The sequence below is a fragment of the Cnephaeus nilssonii genome, assembly GCF_951640355.1.
Source record: "Cnephaeus nilssonii genome assembly, chromosome: 3".
In the NCBI taxonomy this organism is placed as follows: Eukaryota; Metazoa; Chordata; class Mammalia; order Chiroptera; family Vespertilionidae; genus Cnephaeus; species Cnephaeus nilssonii.
The window spans coordinates 101,846,790-101,866,910 of record NC_137074.1 but is presented as its reverse complement, the minus strand read 5'-3'; the positions used below and the strand labels follow the sequence as shown (position 1 = coordinate 101,866,910).

Genomic DNA, 20,121 nt, shown 5'->3' with positions numbered 1-20,121 from the left:
CCGATGGTTCAATAAAATGACAATTACCTCTTTTTCAAATCCTATTTATTTGGATCTGCTTTAAGAGCATTTCAAAAAAATGTTCCTAGTTAACATGTTTTAAAACCTTCTAATGAGCAAGAAGGCCATGCAGCAAATGTCAAATGAGTATAGTAATAGTTTCAGTATTTTGGAGAAACGTGAAGCTGATTCTTTGGGTGTGTAACCCTGCAACATTACACACTCTTTCCCTTGTTTCTTAACTAAAAAAGACAAACGTTTAAATACCTAGTGAGACTCTGGTCCAGTGGATGGTAGGCAGCGGGTTTCCCACAGCCTCACAAGGAAGGAAGGCGTCCGAGTTGGCCGGGACAGTAAAACTTGCTGCCTTTCCTCCAAGTATTCTGGGCCTTTCGAATACATTCCTAGACAAAGGCTCAAAGGGAAGAAGTTCAGGAGCTGTTGTTTTTTGAGCCGGTGTCTTATCAGAGCCACTTTTTGCAGTCTTCTGTAGGGCCCAGTGTGAAGCATGAGTGTTGTCCTCTGGCAAGCCTGGAGTAGGCAACATGCTCACTCCTGGCTTTTTGCCTTTCGGGGCCATTTCCAGGTAGGACTTATTCCAAAAGTGGTTTTCTGACCTGAGAGAAGGAGACGATTTAGAATTCTGTGGTTTAAATGTTGTTAGTGCTGGCATAGGAGTAAAAGGTACCAGACTAGAGTAGATAAAGTAGGTGGTTCCAAATGTGAACTTGGCATTGAGATGAGCCTTGGGAGATGTTGTAACCTCTGCTGCTAATTGCTGTGGATTAGCATTGCGACTTGAAGGTTCAGGAGGCTGGAACATTGTATTTGTCTTCCTCCGGAAAAGGGGAGTTGCCACATTGTTAGTAACTGCGTTTGGATTACTCGAGGGAGGGGAGGCAGAGACTGGCGTTGGAGTGGCGCTACTGCTTAGGAGCGGTGGCACGGCGGGGTGTCCCCGGGGTGTGGTCCTGGCTGTGGTCCTGGCTGTGGCCCTCTGGGGCAGTGTGCTGGACGAAGTGCTTTCCGAAGCAGCTGTGCTCTTCAAAGTCTGAGTAGCCTCTTGGGATGCTTCTTCAATTACATCTGTCCTGTTAAGTGTTCTTGGATAAAGATCAGTTGTGCCTGCCGTTCTCTCGGTGTTTTCGAGGCGGGGACGAGGGAAAGCAGAGACACTGGGCTCAGCTGCAGTTTCTGCTGAGGTTGGAGCAGGGAGCTTCTCAGCAGGGGGTGGAGCGAAGCCAGAACTCAGGCTGGCAGAGCTGTTTGGGTCCTTCCTGCCTGGAGGCTCCTTTTTGCTTCGTACTTCTCCTGTGCTGGTTACTTGGGTTTTATTAATACTGATAGGCGCAGGGGCAGTAAGAGGACTTGTCAGCGTGGCTATCTGCACTGACATGAAACTTGTACTGCGTTCCGTGCTTGAGCTACTACGAAGTGCTGGGGAAACGGGTGGGCAGGGCAGCTCTCCCCCGGCGGGAAGACCTCCAGGGCGGTGTGCAGGGGTGGCGCTGTGGGGGACAGCAGCCAGGGTCACGGATGGAATTTGCACCACATTTGCTGAGTGTGCTGTGAAGTGAAAGGGGGAAAGGTTATCTGTGGGTAAAGCAGGAGATGTTTGAGAAAGCACTGTGGCTGTGCTTTCTCGTGAACCAAATGTTGGCTGACCCTTTAAGCGCCCTGTTTGGATATGGTTGTTTACAAAGATCTGACGCCAGGGAGTTTTCCTTCTTGAAAGTCTTGTAAGGGCTCTAGTCACAGGCATAGATGGTGCAGTGGCAGGACCCGGAAGTGGCGATGGAATCACTGAATCTCGTTTAGCTTCACTAATGTGAGACACACGTGGGTAACCAACATTTAATCCATGAGTTTTCTCCATGGTTACGGATGTTGGGGCATGAGTCACGGCTGTACCAGGTGGAATCACTTGGGTACTTCCAGCACTGAAATCTTTTACCGTGGGTGGTGTGTTCTCAATAACTACGTTTGCTTTGCTATCAGGTAGCAACGATGGGCTAAGGTTGTAGACTAGGGTTGTAGGCTCTGCTGCTGTGACCCCGGCAATGTCAGCTTTGGGGAGGGTGATGGGAGAAGAAGTTGGAGGAGACAAGGTTGCTCCCTCCTGGGCGGGAGTGGTGAGCTTCTCTTTGGGGGCACAGGACGGGCACGTGGTGCTGAGCTCTGTGGTACTCTCTTCAGCAGACCCCCTGGATGGCGGCCTCACAGAGCCATGTCTGTGCCGTGGGGGGACTGGAGCTCTGTATGGATGGATAATTCGCCCTCTCCCCCAAATTTTCCTCCATCTGCCAAAGCGTCTGGACAGTGGGGTGTTAGTTGCATTATTCCTGGGGATCTGTAACTGAGAGTGAGCAGCGCTGTGTGGGCCTGAAGGGAGCCTGGAGGTGCTAAGCTTTTGAGTCACGTGAGGATTGAAGTAGCTGCTTCTGGGTTCGCTCCTTCCCGGTACCGGTGGCTGGTGACCGTCCGTGGTGTTTTCTGATTGTAAGAATATACCAGTTCTGCTCTTAGCATCGCTAAGCATTTTGGCATTGACATCTTTGATCTTCGTCCCCACTGTTATTGGGGGTGCACTTTGCAAATGCTCTCTTCTCCTCCCCATGTCGTCAGCATCCTGAAATCGAGTTGTCTCAAGTAGCAGAGGAATGTCTTGCATTTTGCTTGATGTGGTTGGGTTTATGTCCCTTGACATGGCTGTAGCTTCAATAATAGTAGATAGTTTAAAATCTATTTGTTTTTCGGGTGGTGGCAACTGTGGACGGACAACTGGGGAGACTTCAGTACCAGTAATTACCGCTGCCACAGGGCCATCAGATATTTTTCTGGGACCATCAGGCACTGTCCTTTCCAGAACACTGGGCACTTTAGTTGTGAGGACCATAAACTCCTCATCTGGAGGAAGCATGCCTGAAGAGTCTCCCTCCTCACCAGGTATTTTTAGGAGTTGGGTGACCAGTGGAGGTGGCCCCGCTGTGGAATTTTCTTGATTCTGTGGCACTGTCTTCCTTTTAGCTTTCTCCAGAAGTTCTGCCCAGTGCCGCGGGTCAATTCTCTGAGCAGAGGGTGGGAACGGCCTCCTGTGCTCCCTGAAACGTCGGTTTGCTGAGTCTCCACGCCGCCGATACCTGAAATCCCGATAGTTGTGCTTCTTACTTGTGCTCAAGACTTGCTTCCCAGCCTCGCCTCCCGTTGGAGCAGCTGTCAGGAGGTGGGCAGCTGGTGGGTCTTTCAGGTGCACAGTGGGCTCAGGCTCATCAAATCCAGATCCATCCGGTTCTATATTATGCTCCACTGGGCTTGGCCCTCTTATTTTGACTGAAACTTGATTAATCAAAAAGTCGACCCCTGATGGGTTGGCTGCGACACAACGGTAATAACCCTGGTCCTTTGGGGTGACCTGTAATATTCGTAGTGTGCCATTGAGAATCTGCTTCTCTCGTGAGGACTGCGAGAGCACAGTGTTTCCTGGGAGAACCCAGCTGATAGAGGCATCTGGGACACCAGTGGAATGGCACGGAAGGTCAAGTGTTTCACCCATGAAAACGGTATGATGAGGCCCGTTTTCACGAAGGGGTTCTGTGTAGGGCTCCACCACAGTAATCCTATAGGTGAGAATATCTGCATCAGCATAATTGGTGCTGATGCAGGTGTAAATGCCTGTGTCAAAACTATCAGCCATCTGGAGTTCCAGTTTTCCAGTTTTGTCTATTAGGATTCGTCCATCCTCACTAACATAAGGGGCTCTCACTTGGCTCCCATCAGCCAGAAGCCACTCCAAATGTGGGGCGGGGTCTCCTTGGCCTGGACAGTCTAAGTCAATGGTCCCACCAACCAAAACAGTGTGTTCCAGCTTGGTATTGTTATTCCTGAGAATCATGGTCCATTTGTGTCTTACCGGCCCCATCTCTGACCGTGACAAAGTGACCTGAGCATCACTGGCGAACTGGATCTGCAATGTGTTGAGTGTGGTGGCAGTTCTGTTTAGCTGCAAGGAAATTTGATCTTGCATCAACCAAGGAGGATCTGCTCTGAGGTCAGCCTCTATGTTGGTAAAGATCGCTTCAGGCGTAGGAGCCACCTGTTTATATTGGTAGTGGAGTTGTGGTGTGTCAGTGACCAAGTGGCTCCTTTCTAGTGTAAGAGGAGCGTCACTGTACAGAGCCAGAATTTGCCACACTGGCTGAATGTGACTATAATCTATGTTACACACCAGAAATGTAGAAAATGATGCATTTAGCCTGATGTAGTCATCATCTTCAGTGAATGCAATAGATGATGTCCTTGATGGCTTTTGGATACTGCAGGCCATGTTAGCTTCATTCCCAGACTGGTCTGTCATATTCAAACTGAGGGAGCCGAAGGGTGCCATGAAATTTTGGGGAGAGATGGACACAGAACTGCTGTCTTCCACAATAGTCCAGTTCTTCAGTTTCAGAGATGGATCAATGGTTGGCTTGACACACAGGAAAGCTGCAGCTGGGACTGTAGCTAAGGGCTTGCCTTTAGAGGTCCTGGGGTTCATGCAGAGTGGACATTGCTGAGAACCGGAGAGACTTCTGTCTCTTTTGCATTTTATTATATCTAGGAAAAATGACAATTGGATTATTGCTGGTTGTGGTCTCTGTGAATTAATATTTGAACATTTTGAAACAATAGCTTCTACTAGAATTTAAAACAACAGTTTGGAAATTTTAATATTTAATAGGAAGTTTCCTACTTTTTTTTTATCCTTGGGTTGATTTCTAAAAAAAATATTATCTATATATGCTGCCATAATATTATATTCATAGGCACAAGGATTTTGTCTGTCTTGTAGAAAGTGCCTGATACATATGTGCTACTCAATAAGTATTAGTTGAATAAAGACTTGGGGAAACTAAATGATATGCTTATGTTTGTTACTTTTTTTATTAACAGTCATTTAGTTCTCTTTGCTCATTTTAATGTTTTGAGTCATAGAACTTCATTGTCCTTTAAAAGATAACATGTTTGATAAATTATAAGTCCTTGGATATCATTAAAAACCCAAGATACTTTCCATTATCCAAAAGAACAATAATTGAATTACAAGATATCTTGACCTGGTCTAGCTACCCCTATGTTCATAGCAGCACTATTTATAATAGCTAAGATCTGGAAACAGTCCAAGTGACCATCAGTAGATGAGTGGATAAAAAAGCTGTGATACATTTGCACAGTGGAATACTACGCAGCTGTACAAAAGAAGGATCTCTTACCCTTTGAGACAGCATGGAGGGACCTGGAGAGCATTATGCTAAGCCAAATAAGCCAGTCAGAGAAAGACAAATATCACATGATCTCACTCATATGTGGAATCTAATGAACAAAATAAATTGATGAACAAAACAGATGCAGAGACATGGAAGCATGGGACAGACTGTTGAATCTCAGAGGAAAGGGTGGTAAGAGAAGGCATGAAGAGGTTAAACAAAGAACTTATATGCATATGTGCATAACCCATGGACACCGACAATAATTCAGTGAAGGACTGGTGGATGGGGTAAGAGGTAGAAGGAGGTCACGGGGGGGGCGGGGCAGGGAGGACATCTGTAATACTTTCAACAATAAAGATAATTTAAAAAAAAAAAAGAATGTAGAGAAACAGATGATGCAGGAGATAATGAAGCAGGTAGAACCAATCAGTAGGAGGCAAGGATTTGGTCGAGCATGGAGTGTGACTGAGTGGAAGAGTGAAGGAAGACACAGTATGAGCATGAGTCTATTGGAGAAGGATCAGGTCTAATGAGGGAGAAGATTGTACCCAAGCAATGAGGCAGCCCTTCAAAGATCTGACATTTTGGTGAAATCCAAAGCATGAAAAGTCTTAAAGCGCTAGGAACAGTCCAAGCCTTTACAAACCATAGAAGCCCGTCCTTCAGGTATCCCATATCACAGGCCTGGCCACTTAAACAGATCACTTCGGCGAGCCTATTTAAAGTGACTGGTCACTGAAATACTTGGTAAGAGTACAGAGTTTTACTTTACACATATGCAGCTGGGGACTTGCATGCTGTTCCATGCAGTAGCTCCCATCTCACGCACGAGACACAACATTTAGAAGAAGAACTAGACTTCTAGAAACTCTCACTTACTGGAGTGGCTGGACAGGGTCCCATCACCTTTCACTTATGCACAAGTCCTCTCAAAGGCTTAAGAAGTCCCTCGGACCAAAGACTCAGTATGTACTTTAGTGTGACAAGTAATGCCACACAGATCTAGCTGCTCCACTTTCTTCAGTACATTTTAGAGCCTAAGCCTATGCAGAGTAGGAGGCTGGCAAGCCTGGAAATCTTAGAGCCTGCAGGAGAGGCTCTTCTCACTCCCCCACTTACCAGCCAGTTGTGTGTGACCGGGTCTCAGCCCCTGCAATAGCAGAGGACATGGCAGACTCCGGCTTAATTAAAACCTGTCACAGAGTTTGGTGCACATCTTTCTCGGCTTATTATTGCTAGCACCTGGACCAGAGTTAGCAGGCCCTGGCCATCAGGTATTTTGCCTCAGATGCAAATCTGATTCTTCCCGCTATCACTTCCATTCCCTCTGTCACTCTAGGTTCCAATCACACAGAAATGCTTCCCATTCCCCGCCTCTGCCACGTCCCATAAGGCTCTGGCATGTGATGTTGCTTCCACTTCCCATACACATGGTGTCTGACACCCCTCTCCCATCGCTGCCTATCTACTTACATCCTTCAGGGCCCAGCCAAACAACACTTCTTCCCGACGGGCTTCCTGCTTTACGTTCTGGTACTTCCCATTTATTTTATCCTGCCCCTCATCACCGGCTATTACAACAACTTGTCTAGTTGCCTGCCTCCCCACAAGACTGTAAGCTCCATGCTTGTTACTCTGTATGTCCCAGGCCTGGCCAACTGATGCTCAGGAAAGATTTTAGGAAGGCAGGGAGGCAGGGAGGCGAGCCTAATCCTAAGACTATGTTTTTAATAAACTGAGATAATGTCTTTTGACTGAAGGTGTTTTTCAGTGGCAGCTGAACAGCAGGCAGTGTTGATAGAGCTACCAGTCTGCACACATACAATACTGTCTTTTCTATTGCAGTGTTTTTATTGAGCCACATGTGCTGTTGGGACTACATATATTAAATCTTCTACCTAAAATGTTTTTATTAAGGTTACACTATGTTTTGGCATTAAAACAAGAAGTCATTATGAATGTAAAAAAGTATGGAAACAGCGCAAACAGCAGGACACAAGTTTAATATTTGTAAAACACATTTTTATCAGAGAAATGGCCACAGATCTATATTTTATAGAAAAGCAGCCCCAGGAGCTGTCTGGAACCTAAGAAGGGAAGAATACAAACAGATGATGCTGTTACAATTGGCTACCAACATGCATGCAAAAGAACACCAAATAAGGCAACTGGAGGCACGAGAAACTGGCAAATCTCATGGAACAGATGAAAAACATTTCAGAGCAGAAGTTGATGTGACTGATTCACAGGGACTGTAAGACTATCATCAATTAGACATGACTGAAAGGTGTTAGTTCTCATGGGTTTAGCTAATTATTATTTTATACAATATATATAATAGGCATATACACATACACACACAAAGAGTTTTGGGACATGTTAAGATCATTGATGAGTAGTGGACATTTGTAAACATCATCAAAATGGCTACTTAATTGATGAAAGCTTAGTTTAGCAAAAATTAAGGACCTACTATGTCCGAGGCACATTCTAGGGGCTCAGGATAGATAAATTAGATTTAGAAAAGGTAATAGACATATAATGCTAATAAATATAATAAAATGTGTCCATTCAAGAACAGAAGTGTGGACAAACAGAAGTGGTAAAATGATTATTCTACAGGAATGTGGGGTGTGGAGAAACAGCCAGGCTTCCCAGCAAAGGTGAGAGCTGAGCAGAGTTTGCTGGCTGGGAGTCCATCAGGCGGAAAAGGAAGGAAAGTGCTCCAGGCCCGAAAGCGGCAGGTAAAACAGGTTGGGTGTGTCTGCGATGGGAGGGTGGATGAGAGTTGGAAAGGAAGGAAATGAGGCTGAAATTAGGAAGACCTGGCGTGCCCAGCTACACACTAGGGCAGTGGTCGGCAAACTCAGTAGTCAACAGAGCCAAATATCAACAGTACAACGATTGAAATTTCTTTTGAGAACCAAAATTTTTAAACTTAAGCTATATAGGTAGGTACATATTTATTAACTTAATTAGAGTACTCCTAAGCTGGCCTTTGCTAAAAACTCAAGGGGCCAAAGAGCCGCATGTGGCTCATGAGCCACAGTTTGCCGACCACTGCACTAGGGCTACAGAGCTCAGGCTGTTCTCTAGGCCAGGGTCAGCAAAGTTCTTGGGTAAGGGCACGATGGTAAAGATTTTAGATTTTGTGGACCATAATTCTCTGACCCGGGGTCCTCAAACTTTTTAAACAGGGGGCCAGTTCACTGTCCCTCAGACCGTTGGAGGGCCGGACTATAGTTTAAAAAAAACTATGAACAAATTCCTATGCACACTGCACATATCTTATTTTGAAGTAAAAAAAACAAAACGGCAAAAACACCCGCATGTGGCCCGTGGGCCGTAGTTTGAGGACGCCTGCTCTGACCCAATGACTCAACTATACCACTGTGGCACCAAAGCAGCCATAGATGACACGTAAGACTGAGGCATCACTGTGTTCCAATAAAACTCTTCTTGCAAAAGCTTGGTGAGGGCTGGGTTTGGCACGTAGGCTGTCGTGGGCCAATTCCTGGGCTCTAGGACACAGAATAACTGATTCCTACAGTGGTATATCCTACCACTGAAAGGTTAGCTGCTAACAAAATATATACTAGCCTGACTTTATTACCAGAGCATGTAACTAGCAAAATGACAAGGAGATCTGACACCTTGTAGGACCTGAGCACAGACTCATTTTCTGTCAGGGTACATAGCTCTCTCCCTGTGGCTGTCATCTTCTTTCTTTCCTCTTTTCACTGCTGCATTTCTCACATAAGTTTTCTCTATTTGCTCACCATTCTCCCCCTATAACCCAGCCAACAACCACATGAAATCCAGGCGTTCTTCCTAATACCTCATTTCCCTTTATCTCTCCATGGTATCTAAAAGTATTGAGAAACCCCCACTCAATTCCTACTGCCTTTCAAACGTCTGTGAAGCTACATCCAAGTGTGGTCACTCACAGTTCGACCTGTCATTCTCCAGATGTGAACCACCCGAGCACGTCCTAGGTGGGTTCCTGTTTCTGCCCGCTCCAGTCCACCCTGTCTACTGCTCACACTCACAGATTGCGGATCCCTGAAACGCGTTTTAGTAGGGAACTATTCAAAGTCCTTCACTGTAAAATCTCCCTTTTTTAAAGGTATAAACATTTTAGCCTAGGATTCAGCACTCCCTGCAACTGGTTTCAAAACACCTTGCATCTACACTGACCCTATGCCAGAAAAACTGGGCCATTCATTGCCCTCCTCATGAAACTTATTATCAGCCTTTATGTACAAAGCAGTGTCTTCATCCCAAATACATTTTAGAAAAAGATCTGGACTTCTGGCTTCTGCTTTTTTAGTTTAGCTGTGTGACCTGGATGGTAAAGAAAATGATGATAACATACTTATTGCGTGCTTATTTCACGTCATACATTGTGCTAAGCACTTAGCGTGCTACTTTAACTATTCTTTCCAGTTATTATTATTATTCCTATAGTGCAGGTGAGAAAATTGAGGTATAAAGGGTCTAAATGTCAACACTTAAGAATGCAAGGTCCACGAAGGCAGGAACCTTAATCTGTCTTGTTCATTTCTGGATCCCTATGTTCTCTGTGCACACAGGTTTATGATAACTGCTTGCTGACTGAATGGATCTTTCATTCTTCATGGCAAATTCTCCTTTCCCCATCAAAGGACATTTCATACCCTGATTGTTTGCTTTTCTGTTACCCACTAGAAATGTGGTTAGAGCAGAGACAGTGCCCTTGGTATTTCCATCACCTAATACAGAACCTTAAATAGAGTTCCAAAAATTATCTATTGTCTGAATGACTGGAAGGACGATAAGAAGAGGAGGGTTTTTATGGCTCATGGTATGGGAAGAATAACACAAACACATTTATTATTTCCCAATTTCCCAAAAGCCAGGGGTGGTGATTGGATCATCAACCTTTGAAACAATGAGCAATTAATTCATGAAAGAATTAAGAGAATTTGTTATTATTGAATTATTATTTAGACTTTGTTTTTTCCCACCTAAATTACCTTGGTCTCCTCACTTCCTCGTAAAGCACCTCCAGCCAGGTTGCTTCTATTGCATTAGGACAAAGAAGTAAATGGTATAGATACCTGGCTTCTCCTGTATCCAGTCAGACAACCATTTTAAATGACAGTCACAGGTCCAGGGGTTCCCGTGAAGATAGAGGCTTTCCAGATCAGGCATATAGGAGGCCATGTCTTGAGGGAGGGAGCTCAGAAAGTTATCAGACAAGTATAGGTACTTAATAAAAGATGTTTTGAATATCTGGAGGTAGCGCAAAGAGACAAATGTATCTGGATGGAGCTTAGTGAGCCTATTTCCTTCCAGGTGCACCAGTCGGAGAGAGGTGAGTCCATAAAAAACCTCTGGGTTTATAAACTCAATATTGTTGTGGTCCATATGCAACCGTGTTAAGCTCCTGAGGCCATAAAAAGTATCCTTCTGAAGTTTTCGGACTTTGTTATAGCTCATTTTTAAGACCTAAGAATAAAAAGAACATTTACTTTGTAAAAAAAAAATGACCACAAAAGGGAAAAGCATATCAATAAAACATATGCTGAGATTAATATGATGTCGTGGGTGTACCTTGTTTTACTCTTAATTCAAGCAAATTAATTGCAAGTTAAATATGAAACCATCAAAGAAATTGAACATACAAACATTTGATTATACTAAGGAACTGTTGAAATTTTAAGAAACCAGAAACACCAATTAGAAAGAATATATGCACCCCAATGTTCATAGCAGCACAATTTATAATAGCTAAGATTTGGAAACAGCCCAAGTACCCATCAGCAGATAAGTGGATAAAAATGCTGTGGTGCATTTACACAATGGAATACTACACAGCTGTAAAAAAGAATACCATTTGCAACAGTATAAATGGACCTGGAGTGTATTGTGCTAAGTGAAATAAGCCAGTCAGAGAAAGGCAAGTATGACATGATCTCATTCATATGTGGAATCTAATGAACAAAATAAACCGATGAACAACAGAGATCCAGAGACATAGAAGCATGGAACAGACTCATGAATTTCAGAGAGAAGGCAGGGTTTGGGGAATGGGTGGGGAATGATTAACCAGTGAATTTATACTCAGACTAGAGGCCCGGTGCATGAATTCGTGCATGGGTGGGGTCCCTCTGGGTGGCCTGCAGGGATAAGGCCAAAACCCACAGTCCAACGCCGCCTGCAGCTCCTACCTGCCACTCCCGCTCATCCCGGCCCCACTGTGCCTGCTGTGGGCTCACGCTCAATCAGTCCTGATCAGAAGAGGCTTGCACTGCCACAACAGTGCTTGCCAGCCATTAGCCCTGCACCTGGCGCCCTCCCAAGGGGAGTGGCCTGCGGGATCGGGCTGAAACTGGCTCTCCAACATCCCCTGAGGGGACCAGGATTGCGAGAGGGTGCATGCCATGCTGAGGGACCCCACTGGTGCACGATTGGGCTGGGGCGGGACAGCAGGAGGGCCCCAGGGTGTGTCTGGCCCATCTCCCTCAGTCCTGATCAGCCAGACCCCAGCAGCAAGCTAACCTACCAGTTGGAGCATCTGCCCCCTGGTGGTTGGTGCACGTCATAGTGAGCTGTTGAGCAGCCTTAGCATATCATTAGCATATTACGCTTTGATTGATTGTTCGGTTGTTCTGCTGTTTGGTCTATTTGCATATTACCCTTTTATTATATAAGATATGCCTAGCCCATGGACACAGACAATGGAGTGGTGAAGGCCTGTGAGGGGTGGTGGGGAGTGGAGAGGGTCAATGGGGAAAAAAACACACACAAGAAACAAAGGGACATCTGTAATATTATCAATAATAAAGATAAAATACACAATAAAACAGATATAATAATAATAATATTGTGGTTATTTTTAAAAGATTCCTTAGCCTTGAGATGTGTATTAAAGTATTTACAGATGAAAAATTATGATATCATGGATTTTGTACAAACAATGCAATGAAATGGAAAAGACATGAGTGAAGGTACAGGGAAAACCATCTGTATGTGTTGAAAACTATTGAAACATGATGATGCTACACTGGGTTCATTTTCTTATGCTACTTTTGCATATAATTGAAAACTTCCATGCTAAGATTTTTAAAAGTAGCTTGATATTTCATGCAAATTTAAGATTTCTTGAACCTGAATTTTTCATAAAAATATTGATTTTAATTTCTTTCTCACATTTATAATGGTTTTCTTTTTAATTAGTTTTTATTTTTAGTATTATTATTTTTTATTGTTGACTCTATTACACATGTCCCCCATTTCCTCTCCCTCCACCTACCTTTGCCTCTCTCCATCCTGTCCCCATTGCCCCCAGGCCTCTGTGTCCATGGACTAAGCATATATGCATATATATTCTTTGAAAGATCTCTTCCTATAAATCATGTGATACATGATTCACATGCCATAAAATTCACCTTTCTAAACAACTCAGTGGCTTTTAGTATAATCACAGAGTTGTAGAAACATCTCCACTATATAATTTTAGAAAATTTTCGTCAGCCCAAAGTAAAAACTGATACTCTTTAGAAGTCATTTTGCACATCCTCCTTGCCATAGTAAACCACTAATTTACTTTGTTTCTATGGATTTGCTTGGTGTCAACATTTAAAATAAATGGGATCAAAAGAATTGGAAAGAAAACAACAAGAAAAACCTAGAGCAGTGATGGTGAACCTATGACACGCGTGTCAGCACTGACACGCGTAGCCATTTCTGATGACACGCGGCTGCTGAGGCGGCCGCATGCCGAGGATGAAACATTTGCGACTGGAGTCTTGTAGTTAGAGTCTCCCCTATTAGACACTCTGTGCCGGAGGTCTGTAGGCCAAAACAACAGAAGTCCGGCACAGAGCGTCTAGTTCTGGGACTTCCGGTTAAGCCAGGATCTTTGCCCTCACTTCCGCCGGCAGAGCAGGGAGCAGCAGAACGCAGCGGGGGACGCATCTCTGGGGACCCTGCCATTACCAGTAACCAAATAACAGTTAACCACAGCAACCATTATCTACTGTTCTGGGGTGTCATGGATTTCTAATCCATCATTACTGAGATAAGTGAGGGGGAGGCTGGGAGAGGCAAGAGTTTGTGGCGTGCTATGGGTGCTGTTTCCCGCCATTAGAAATAGCGGCAGCCATTTTAATTCACATAAGGAACAACATCTTGCTCCATAGTGCAGACTCCATTTCACCACTATTACTGTTGTGCATCCTTATTAATCCCTATTTCTGCTTATTAACCCTGCCCTTTCCTAAAAGACAGTTGTATGCACCATTTTGTGGTTAGTTAGGCTAGTTAACCCCTAATTGCCTGCAGGCCTAACAAGCTATCTATAATTCTATCTTCTGTCACTGCCCCCTGATGGAGAACCCCAAAAATAAAAAACTAAGGTTAAGTAAAGGAAGTGGTAGTAGCAGTGGTCGATCCTTTCAAGAGACATGGACCGAGATGTATGGCTTTATAGAAAAAAATGGCAGATCATTTTGCGTTCTATGGACTGAAACGGTAGTAAGCAGAACGTGGAATATAAATAGACATTTTGAAACTAATCATTCCCAGCTCTTGGAAAAAAGTGAAGATGAAAGGAAGGAATACATTTCCAGGCAGCTACACCTTTATAAGAGCCAATCTAATTCCACCCTTAAATTTATGAAAGGCTCTACAAATTTAACATCTGCAAGTTTGAGCATTGCTCACTCTATAGCTCAGCATGGAAAAGCGTTCAGTGAGGGAGAATTTATTAAAGAAACTCTCCTAAGATGTGCACCAGTTCTATTTCACAATATGCAGAATAAAGATGCAATTATTAAGAGAATATCTGAGTTACCACTCAGTAGAAATATCATAAAAGACCGAATAATGAGACTGAACACAAACGTACAACATCAATTAAAGAGAGACATAAGGAAGTGTAAATATTTTTCAATCTCTCTTGATGAAATTACTGATGTCACATCACATGCTCAGTTGGCCATTATTGGTCGATATTCTGATGGTCTCACAATGAGAGGAGAGTTGATAAAGTTAGTATCAGTGTCAACAAGTAAATCAGGAAGCGAAATATGTAAGGTTGTTATACAAACATTTCGTGACCTAAGCATTGATATCTCTAAAGTTGTGTCAGTGATGACAGATGGGGCACCAAATATGGTGGGGGAAAAAGTAGGATTTGTCAAATTGTTTATAGAAGCTATTGGACATCCGATTGTGCCTTTTCATTGTATTATCCATCAGGAGGCTTTATGTGCCAAGGCAGGATTCACCGACTTAAACAACTTAATGTCAGTTGTTACAAAAATAGTTAATTTAATAGCTGTTCGCCCCCTTCACAAGCGAGAGTTTTCGGCACTTTTACTGGAGGTTGATTCCACCTACAGTGGACTGCTGGTGTACAATAATGTAAGATGGCTGAGCCGAGGCAAAGTTCTTGAGCGCTTTGTGGAGTGCTTTGAAGAAATTAAGGTATTTCTTGACGACAAGGATCTGGGAAACTTTCCTCAGCTTAATGATGATAAGTGGGTCAACACCCTGATGGTTTTTACAGATCTCTCTGTTCATATTAATGAACTGAACTTAAAGTTACAAGGTTTTGGCAAAAGTATTGACGTTATGTTTGGATACATAAAAGCTTTTGAAAGTAAAGTTAAAATTTTCAAGCAAGATGTAGAAACTACAACTTATAAGTATTTTCCTCGAGTAACAAAGTATTTTGAGAAGGCCAGTGAAGCTGTACAAAATGAAATGGAACTCTTGCATATGAAGTACCAGCATGTTTTAGACTCGTTACTTGACCAGTTTAGTGATAGATTTAGTCAATTTAGAAGTCTAGAACAGACCATGAAAATAATTAAGTATCCTGATGTAGTAGTCTACAGTAGTTTGGAATTAAATGGTTTCCAATGGATGCAAATTGATGATTTGGAGATGCAACTTGCAGAATTTCAAGACAGTATCTGGGCTCAGGTGTTTGTCGACTTGAGGTCAAAGCTTGAGAATCTGGAATGGTGCCGCTTGGAGAATCAAGAGGAGTGCCACTATGAACAGGAAATTTGGAGTGCCTGGAACCGACTACCAGACACTTTTAGCACCCTGAAAAATATAGCAATGGCTTTACTCACAATTTTTCCCTCTACATACTTTTGTGAGGCCTTATTCTCAGCGTTAAATAATATCAAAACCAACAAAAGAAATAGATTGACAGATGAAGTTAGTAGCGCTTGCTTGGGCCTGAAGTGTACAAAATACCAACCTTCAATTGAAGATTTAGCCAATAAAATTCAGCAACAAAAAGTCACTAATAGGCAGGTTAGTTAAAGAATTCCCCCTCCCCCACTTATCTTAGTTCACGGCACCCCACACAAGCTAAATAATATCAAGACCAACAAAAGAAACCGACTGACGGATTAACAAAGAAGTCACTAAGCAGGTAAGTTAAATATTTAGTTTTTGGTTTATTAAATACAATTATATATAACAATTATACATTTATGTTATTTAAACTATAAATACTGCAAAATAATGTTTTTTCCTCAAAGTGACACACTACCCGAGTTATGCTCAGTTTTTTGGCGAAGTTTGACACACCAAGCTCAAAAGGTTGCCCATCACTGACCTAGAGTAAGTAAAAGGAAGGAAATAATAAAGATTAGAGCATAAATAACTGACTTGGAGATTAAAAACATAAAAAACAATACAAAAGATCAATGAAACCAAGAGCTTGTTCTTTGAAAAGATAAACCTTTAGCCAGACTCATCAAGAAACAAAGAGAGAGGACCCAAATAATTAAAATCAGAAATGAAAGTGGTGAAGTAACAACTGACACCACAGCAATACAAAGGATTATAAGAAAATACTATGAACAACTATATGCCAACAAGCTGAACAACCTGGATGAAATGGACAAATTCCTAGAAAAATACGATCTCCCAAAACTGAATCAGGAAGAATCAGAAAACACGAATAGGCCACTAGCAATTGAGAAAATTAAAGCAGTAATAAAATAAAATAAAAACTCCCAGCAAACAAAAACCCTAGTTCACATGGCCTCACAGGGGAGTTTTACCAAACATTCAAAGAAGAACTAGCACCTATCCTCGTTAAATTATTTTTTTAAAAAATCCAAGAGGAAGGAACACTTCCAATCTCTTTTTATGAGGCCAACATTATCCTAATTCCAAAACCATGTAGACACTACAAAGAAAGATAATTACAGGCTAATATCCCTGATGAACATAGATGTGAAAATCCTCAACAAAATATTAGCAAATCAGATCCAGCAATATTGTAAAAAGATCATACACCATGACCAAGTAGGATTTATTCCAGGAATGCAAGGTGGATACAATATTCACAAATCAATAAACATGATATATCACATAAACAAATTGAAAGACAAAAATTACATGATCATATCAATAGACCAAAAAAAAGCATCCAACAAAATCCAACCCCATTTTTTATAAGAACTATCAACAAAGAATGAATAGAGGTATCATAACTCAACATAATAAATGCCATATATGACAGCCAACATTATACTCAATGGGCAAAAACTAAAACCATTTCTCCTAAGAACAGGAACAAGACAGGGATGTCTGCCTTCACCACTCTTATTCAACACTAGAGGCCTGGTGCATGAAATTCATGCACTGGGAGGGGGGTGTCCTCAGCCCAGCCTGCGCCCTCTCTCAGTCCAGGACCCCTCACTCCTTACTGCCCGCCTGCCCGCTTCTCCTTATCGCTCAGCTCGCTGCTCCTTAGCACTGCCACAGAGTCAGGAGAGGCTCCCACCACCACCACCGCTGTGCTCGCCAGCTATGAGCCCAGCTTCTGGCTAAGCGGTGCTCCCCCTGTGGGAGTGCACTGACCACCATGGGGAGGATCCTACGTTGAACGTCTTCTCCCTGGTGGTCAGTGCGCATCATAGCGACCAGTCATTCTGATCGTTCTGCCATAACGGTCACTTAGGCTTTTATTATATAAATAGTAATGGAAGTACTAGCCAAAGCAATCAGACAAGAAGGAAACATAAAAGCATCCAAATTGGAAAGTAGGGAGTAAAACTCTCATTCACAGATGACATGATATTGTACATAGAAAACCAGGAGTTTGGCAATGTAGCAAGATACAAATTAACGCAGAGAAATCTATGGAATTTTTATACACCAATAATGAATTCTCATAAAGAGAAACCCAACAAATAATCCCATTTACTATAGCAACAACAAAATTAACATACCTAGGAAGAAACTTAACCAAGGAGGTAAAAGACTTATACTTGGAAAACTACAAACGTTGAAGAAAGAGATAGAGGAAGATATAAACAAGTTGAAAAATATACTGTATTCATGGATTGGTAGAATCAACATCATCAATATGTCCAAACTACCCAAAGCAATCTACAGATTTAATGCAATCCCTATTAAAATACCAACAGCATATTTCACAAATACTCCAAAATATATATGGAACCAAAATAGATCCCAAATAGCCACAGCAATCTTGAGAAACAGAACCGAGTGGAGGGATCACAATACTAGATATCAAGTTATACTACAAAGCCATTGTAATAAAAACAGCCTGGTATTGGCACAAGAACAAAAATATAGACCAATGGAACAGAACAGAGACCACAGAAATCGACCTAAGCCATTATGCTTAATTAATATTTAACAAAGGAGGCAAGAACATACAATGGAGTCAAGATGGTCTCTTAAATAAATGGCATTGGGAAAATTGGACAGATAAATGCAAAAAAATGAAACTAGACCACCAATTTACACCATACAAAAGAATAAACTCAAAATGGATAAAAGACTTACATGCAAGATGTGAAACCATAAAAAACCTAGAAGAAACCATAGGCAGCAAAATCTCTGGTAGTAATATGTTTACCAATACATCTCCTAAGACAAAGAAAACTAAGGAGAAAATAAACAAATGGGACTACATCAAAATAAAAAGCTTCTGTACAGCAAAAGAAACCATCAACAAAATGAAAAGGGGGCCCACTATATAGGAGAACATATTTGGCAATGATACATCTGATAAAAGGTTAATATCCAAAATATATAAGGAACTCATACAACTTAACAAAAAGAAGACAAACAATCCAATTAAAAAAAGAACAAAAGATCTAAATAGATACTTCTCCAAAGTGGACATACAGATGGCCAAGAAACATGAAAAATGCTCAAAGTCACTGATCATCAGAGAGATGCAGGTTAAAATGACAATGAGGTATCACCTCATACCTGTTAGAATGGCTACCATCAACAAATCAGAAATGACAAGTGCTGGGGAGGTTATGGATAAAAGGGAACCCTAGTACACTGCTGGTGGGAATGCAGACTGGTGTAGCCATTATGGAAAACAGTATGGAGTTTCCTCAAAAAGTTAAATATGGAACTGTCATTTGACTCAGTGAGCCCACTTCTGGGAATATATCCTAAGAAAGAATGTATGTACCCCTATATTCATAGCAGTTCAATTTATAATAGCTAAGATCTGGAAATACCCCATGTGCCCATCAGTAGATGAGTGGATACAAAAGCTGTGGCACTTTTATGTAGCATGGAATACTATCCTATATAATAAAGAGGGAATATGCAAATTGACCATCACTCTGTCACAAAGATGGCTGCACCCACAGCTGAGGCCAAGTTCCCATAAGGAGCCTTAACGAGCAATCAGCAGGGACCTGAGGCTACACCCTCCCCCGCCCCCATGGGGCTTTACAGGGGACCTCAGGCTGTGCCCCCCACCAGGCAGGGCTTGACAGGGGACCTCAGGCTGCGCCCCCCACCCAGCAGGGCTTGACAGGGGACCTCAGGCCACACCCCCTGCCCTGGCGTCAGACTGGGGGACCTCAGGCCTCGCCCCCTGCCCCGGCGCCAGGACAGGGGACCTGAGGCCACACACCCCGCCTGGCGGGGTTTGATGGAGGACCTCAAGGTGCACTTCCCATCCTGGTGCTGGGCTAGGGGACCTCAGGCTGCTCCCCCCACCCCAGCGCCAGACCGGGGGACCTCAGGCTGCGATCCCACCAGGTGGGGCTTGACAGGGAACCTCAGGCTGTGCCCCCCACCCCAGCACTGGGCCGGGGGACTTCAGGCCACACCCCCCACCCTGGCACCAGGCCGGGGGACCTCAGACTGCACCCCCTGCCTGGCAGGGTTTGACAGGGGACCTCAGGCTGTGCCCCTCGCCCCAGCACCGGGCCAGGGGACCTGAGGCCTCGCCCCCCTGCCTGGCTGGGCTTGAGAGGGTACCTCAGGCCATGTCCCCCACCCAGCGGGGCTTGATGGGGGACCTCAAGGTGCACCCCAGTGCTGGGTTGGAGAAATTCAGGCCACGCTCTTGCCCAGCGGGGCTTAACGGGGGACCTGAGGCTGTGCCCCCCTCCTGGTGCCAGGCTGGGGGATCTGAAGCTGTGCCCCCCCACCCAGCGGGGCTTGACAGGGGATCTCAGTCCATGTCCCCCACCTGGTGGGGCTTGATGGGGGACCTCAAGGCATGCCCCCCGCTCCGGTCTGGGCTGAGGGAACTCAGGCCATGCCCCCTGTCCTGGCACCAGGCCAGGGGACTTGAGGCTATGCCCCCTGCCAGGTGGGGCTTGACAAGGTTGGGACTGGCCAGGTCTGGATCTAGCCCAAAGGGGGCGGGCGGCCAGGTCTGGGTCTCACACAATTTTGAGGCACATGTTGGTGGGCAGGGACTTGACTCTGGGTCTCGTGGTGTGCCCCAGACTCTGACAGGAGGAAGGCTTTCATATACATTTTACTAATTTTCTTTCATCTCTGACACTTCTATTATAGAGAAAGGGCAAATAGCAATATTAAATTATTTCCTCTAATTAAT

At 43.7% G+C, this 20,121-nt stretch overlaps 1 protein-coding gene across 1 annotated transcript in view; it reads right to left on the bottom strand.

Moving 5' to 3' along the window:
* The window catches only part of IGSF10 (immunoglobulin superfamily member 10), a gene marked incomplete at its 3' end in the record, with an annotated part of 38,562 nt that overhangs the window by 10,674 nt on the left and 7,767 nt on the right, over nt 1-20,121 (bottom strand). Inside the window, exons 4-5 of the mRNA XM_079767116.1 lie at nt 10,349-10,739; nt 268-4,596 (exon numbers count right to left, since the gene is read on the bottom strand). Coding sequence (XP_079623242.1) covers nt 268-4,596; nt 10,349-10,739 — 4,720 coding nt within the window. The remainder of the gene's footprint in view (nt 1-267; nt 4,597-10,348; nt 10,740-20,121) is intronic.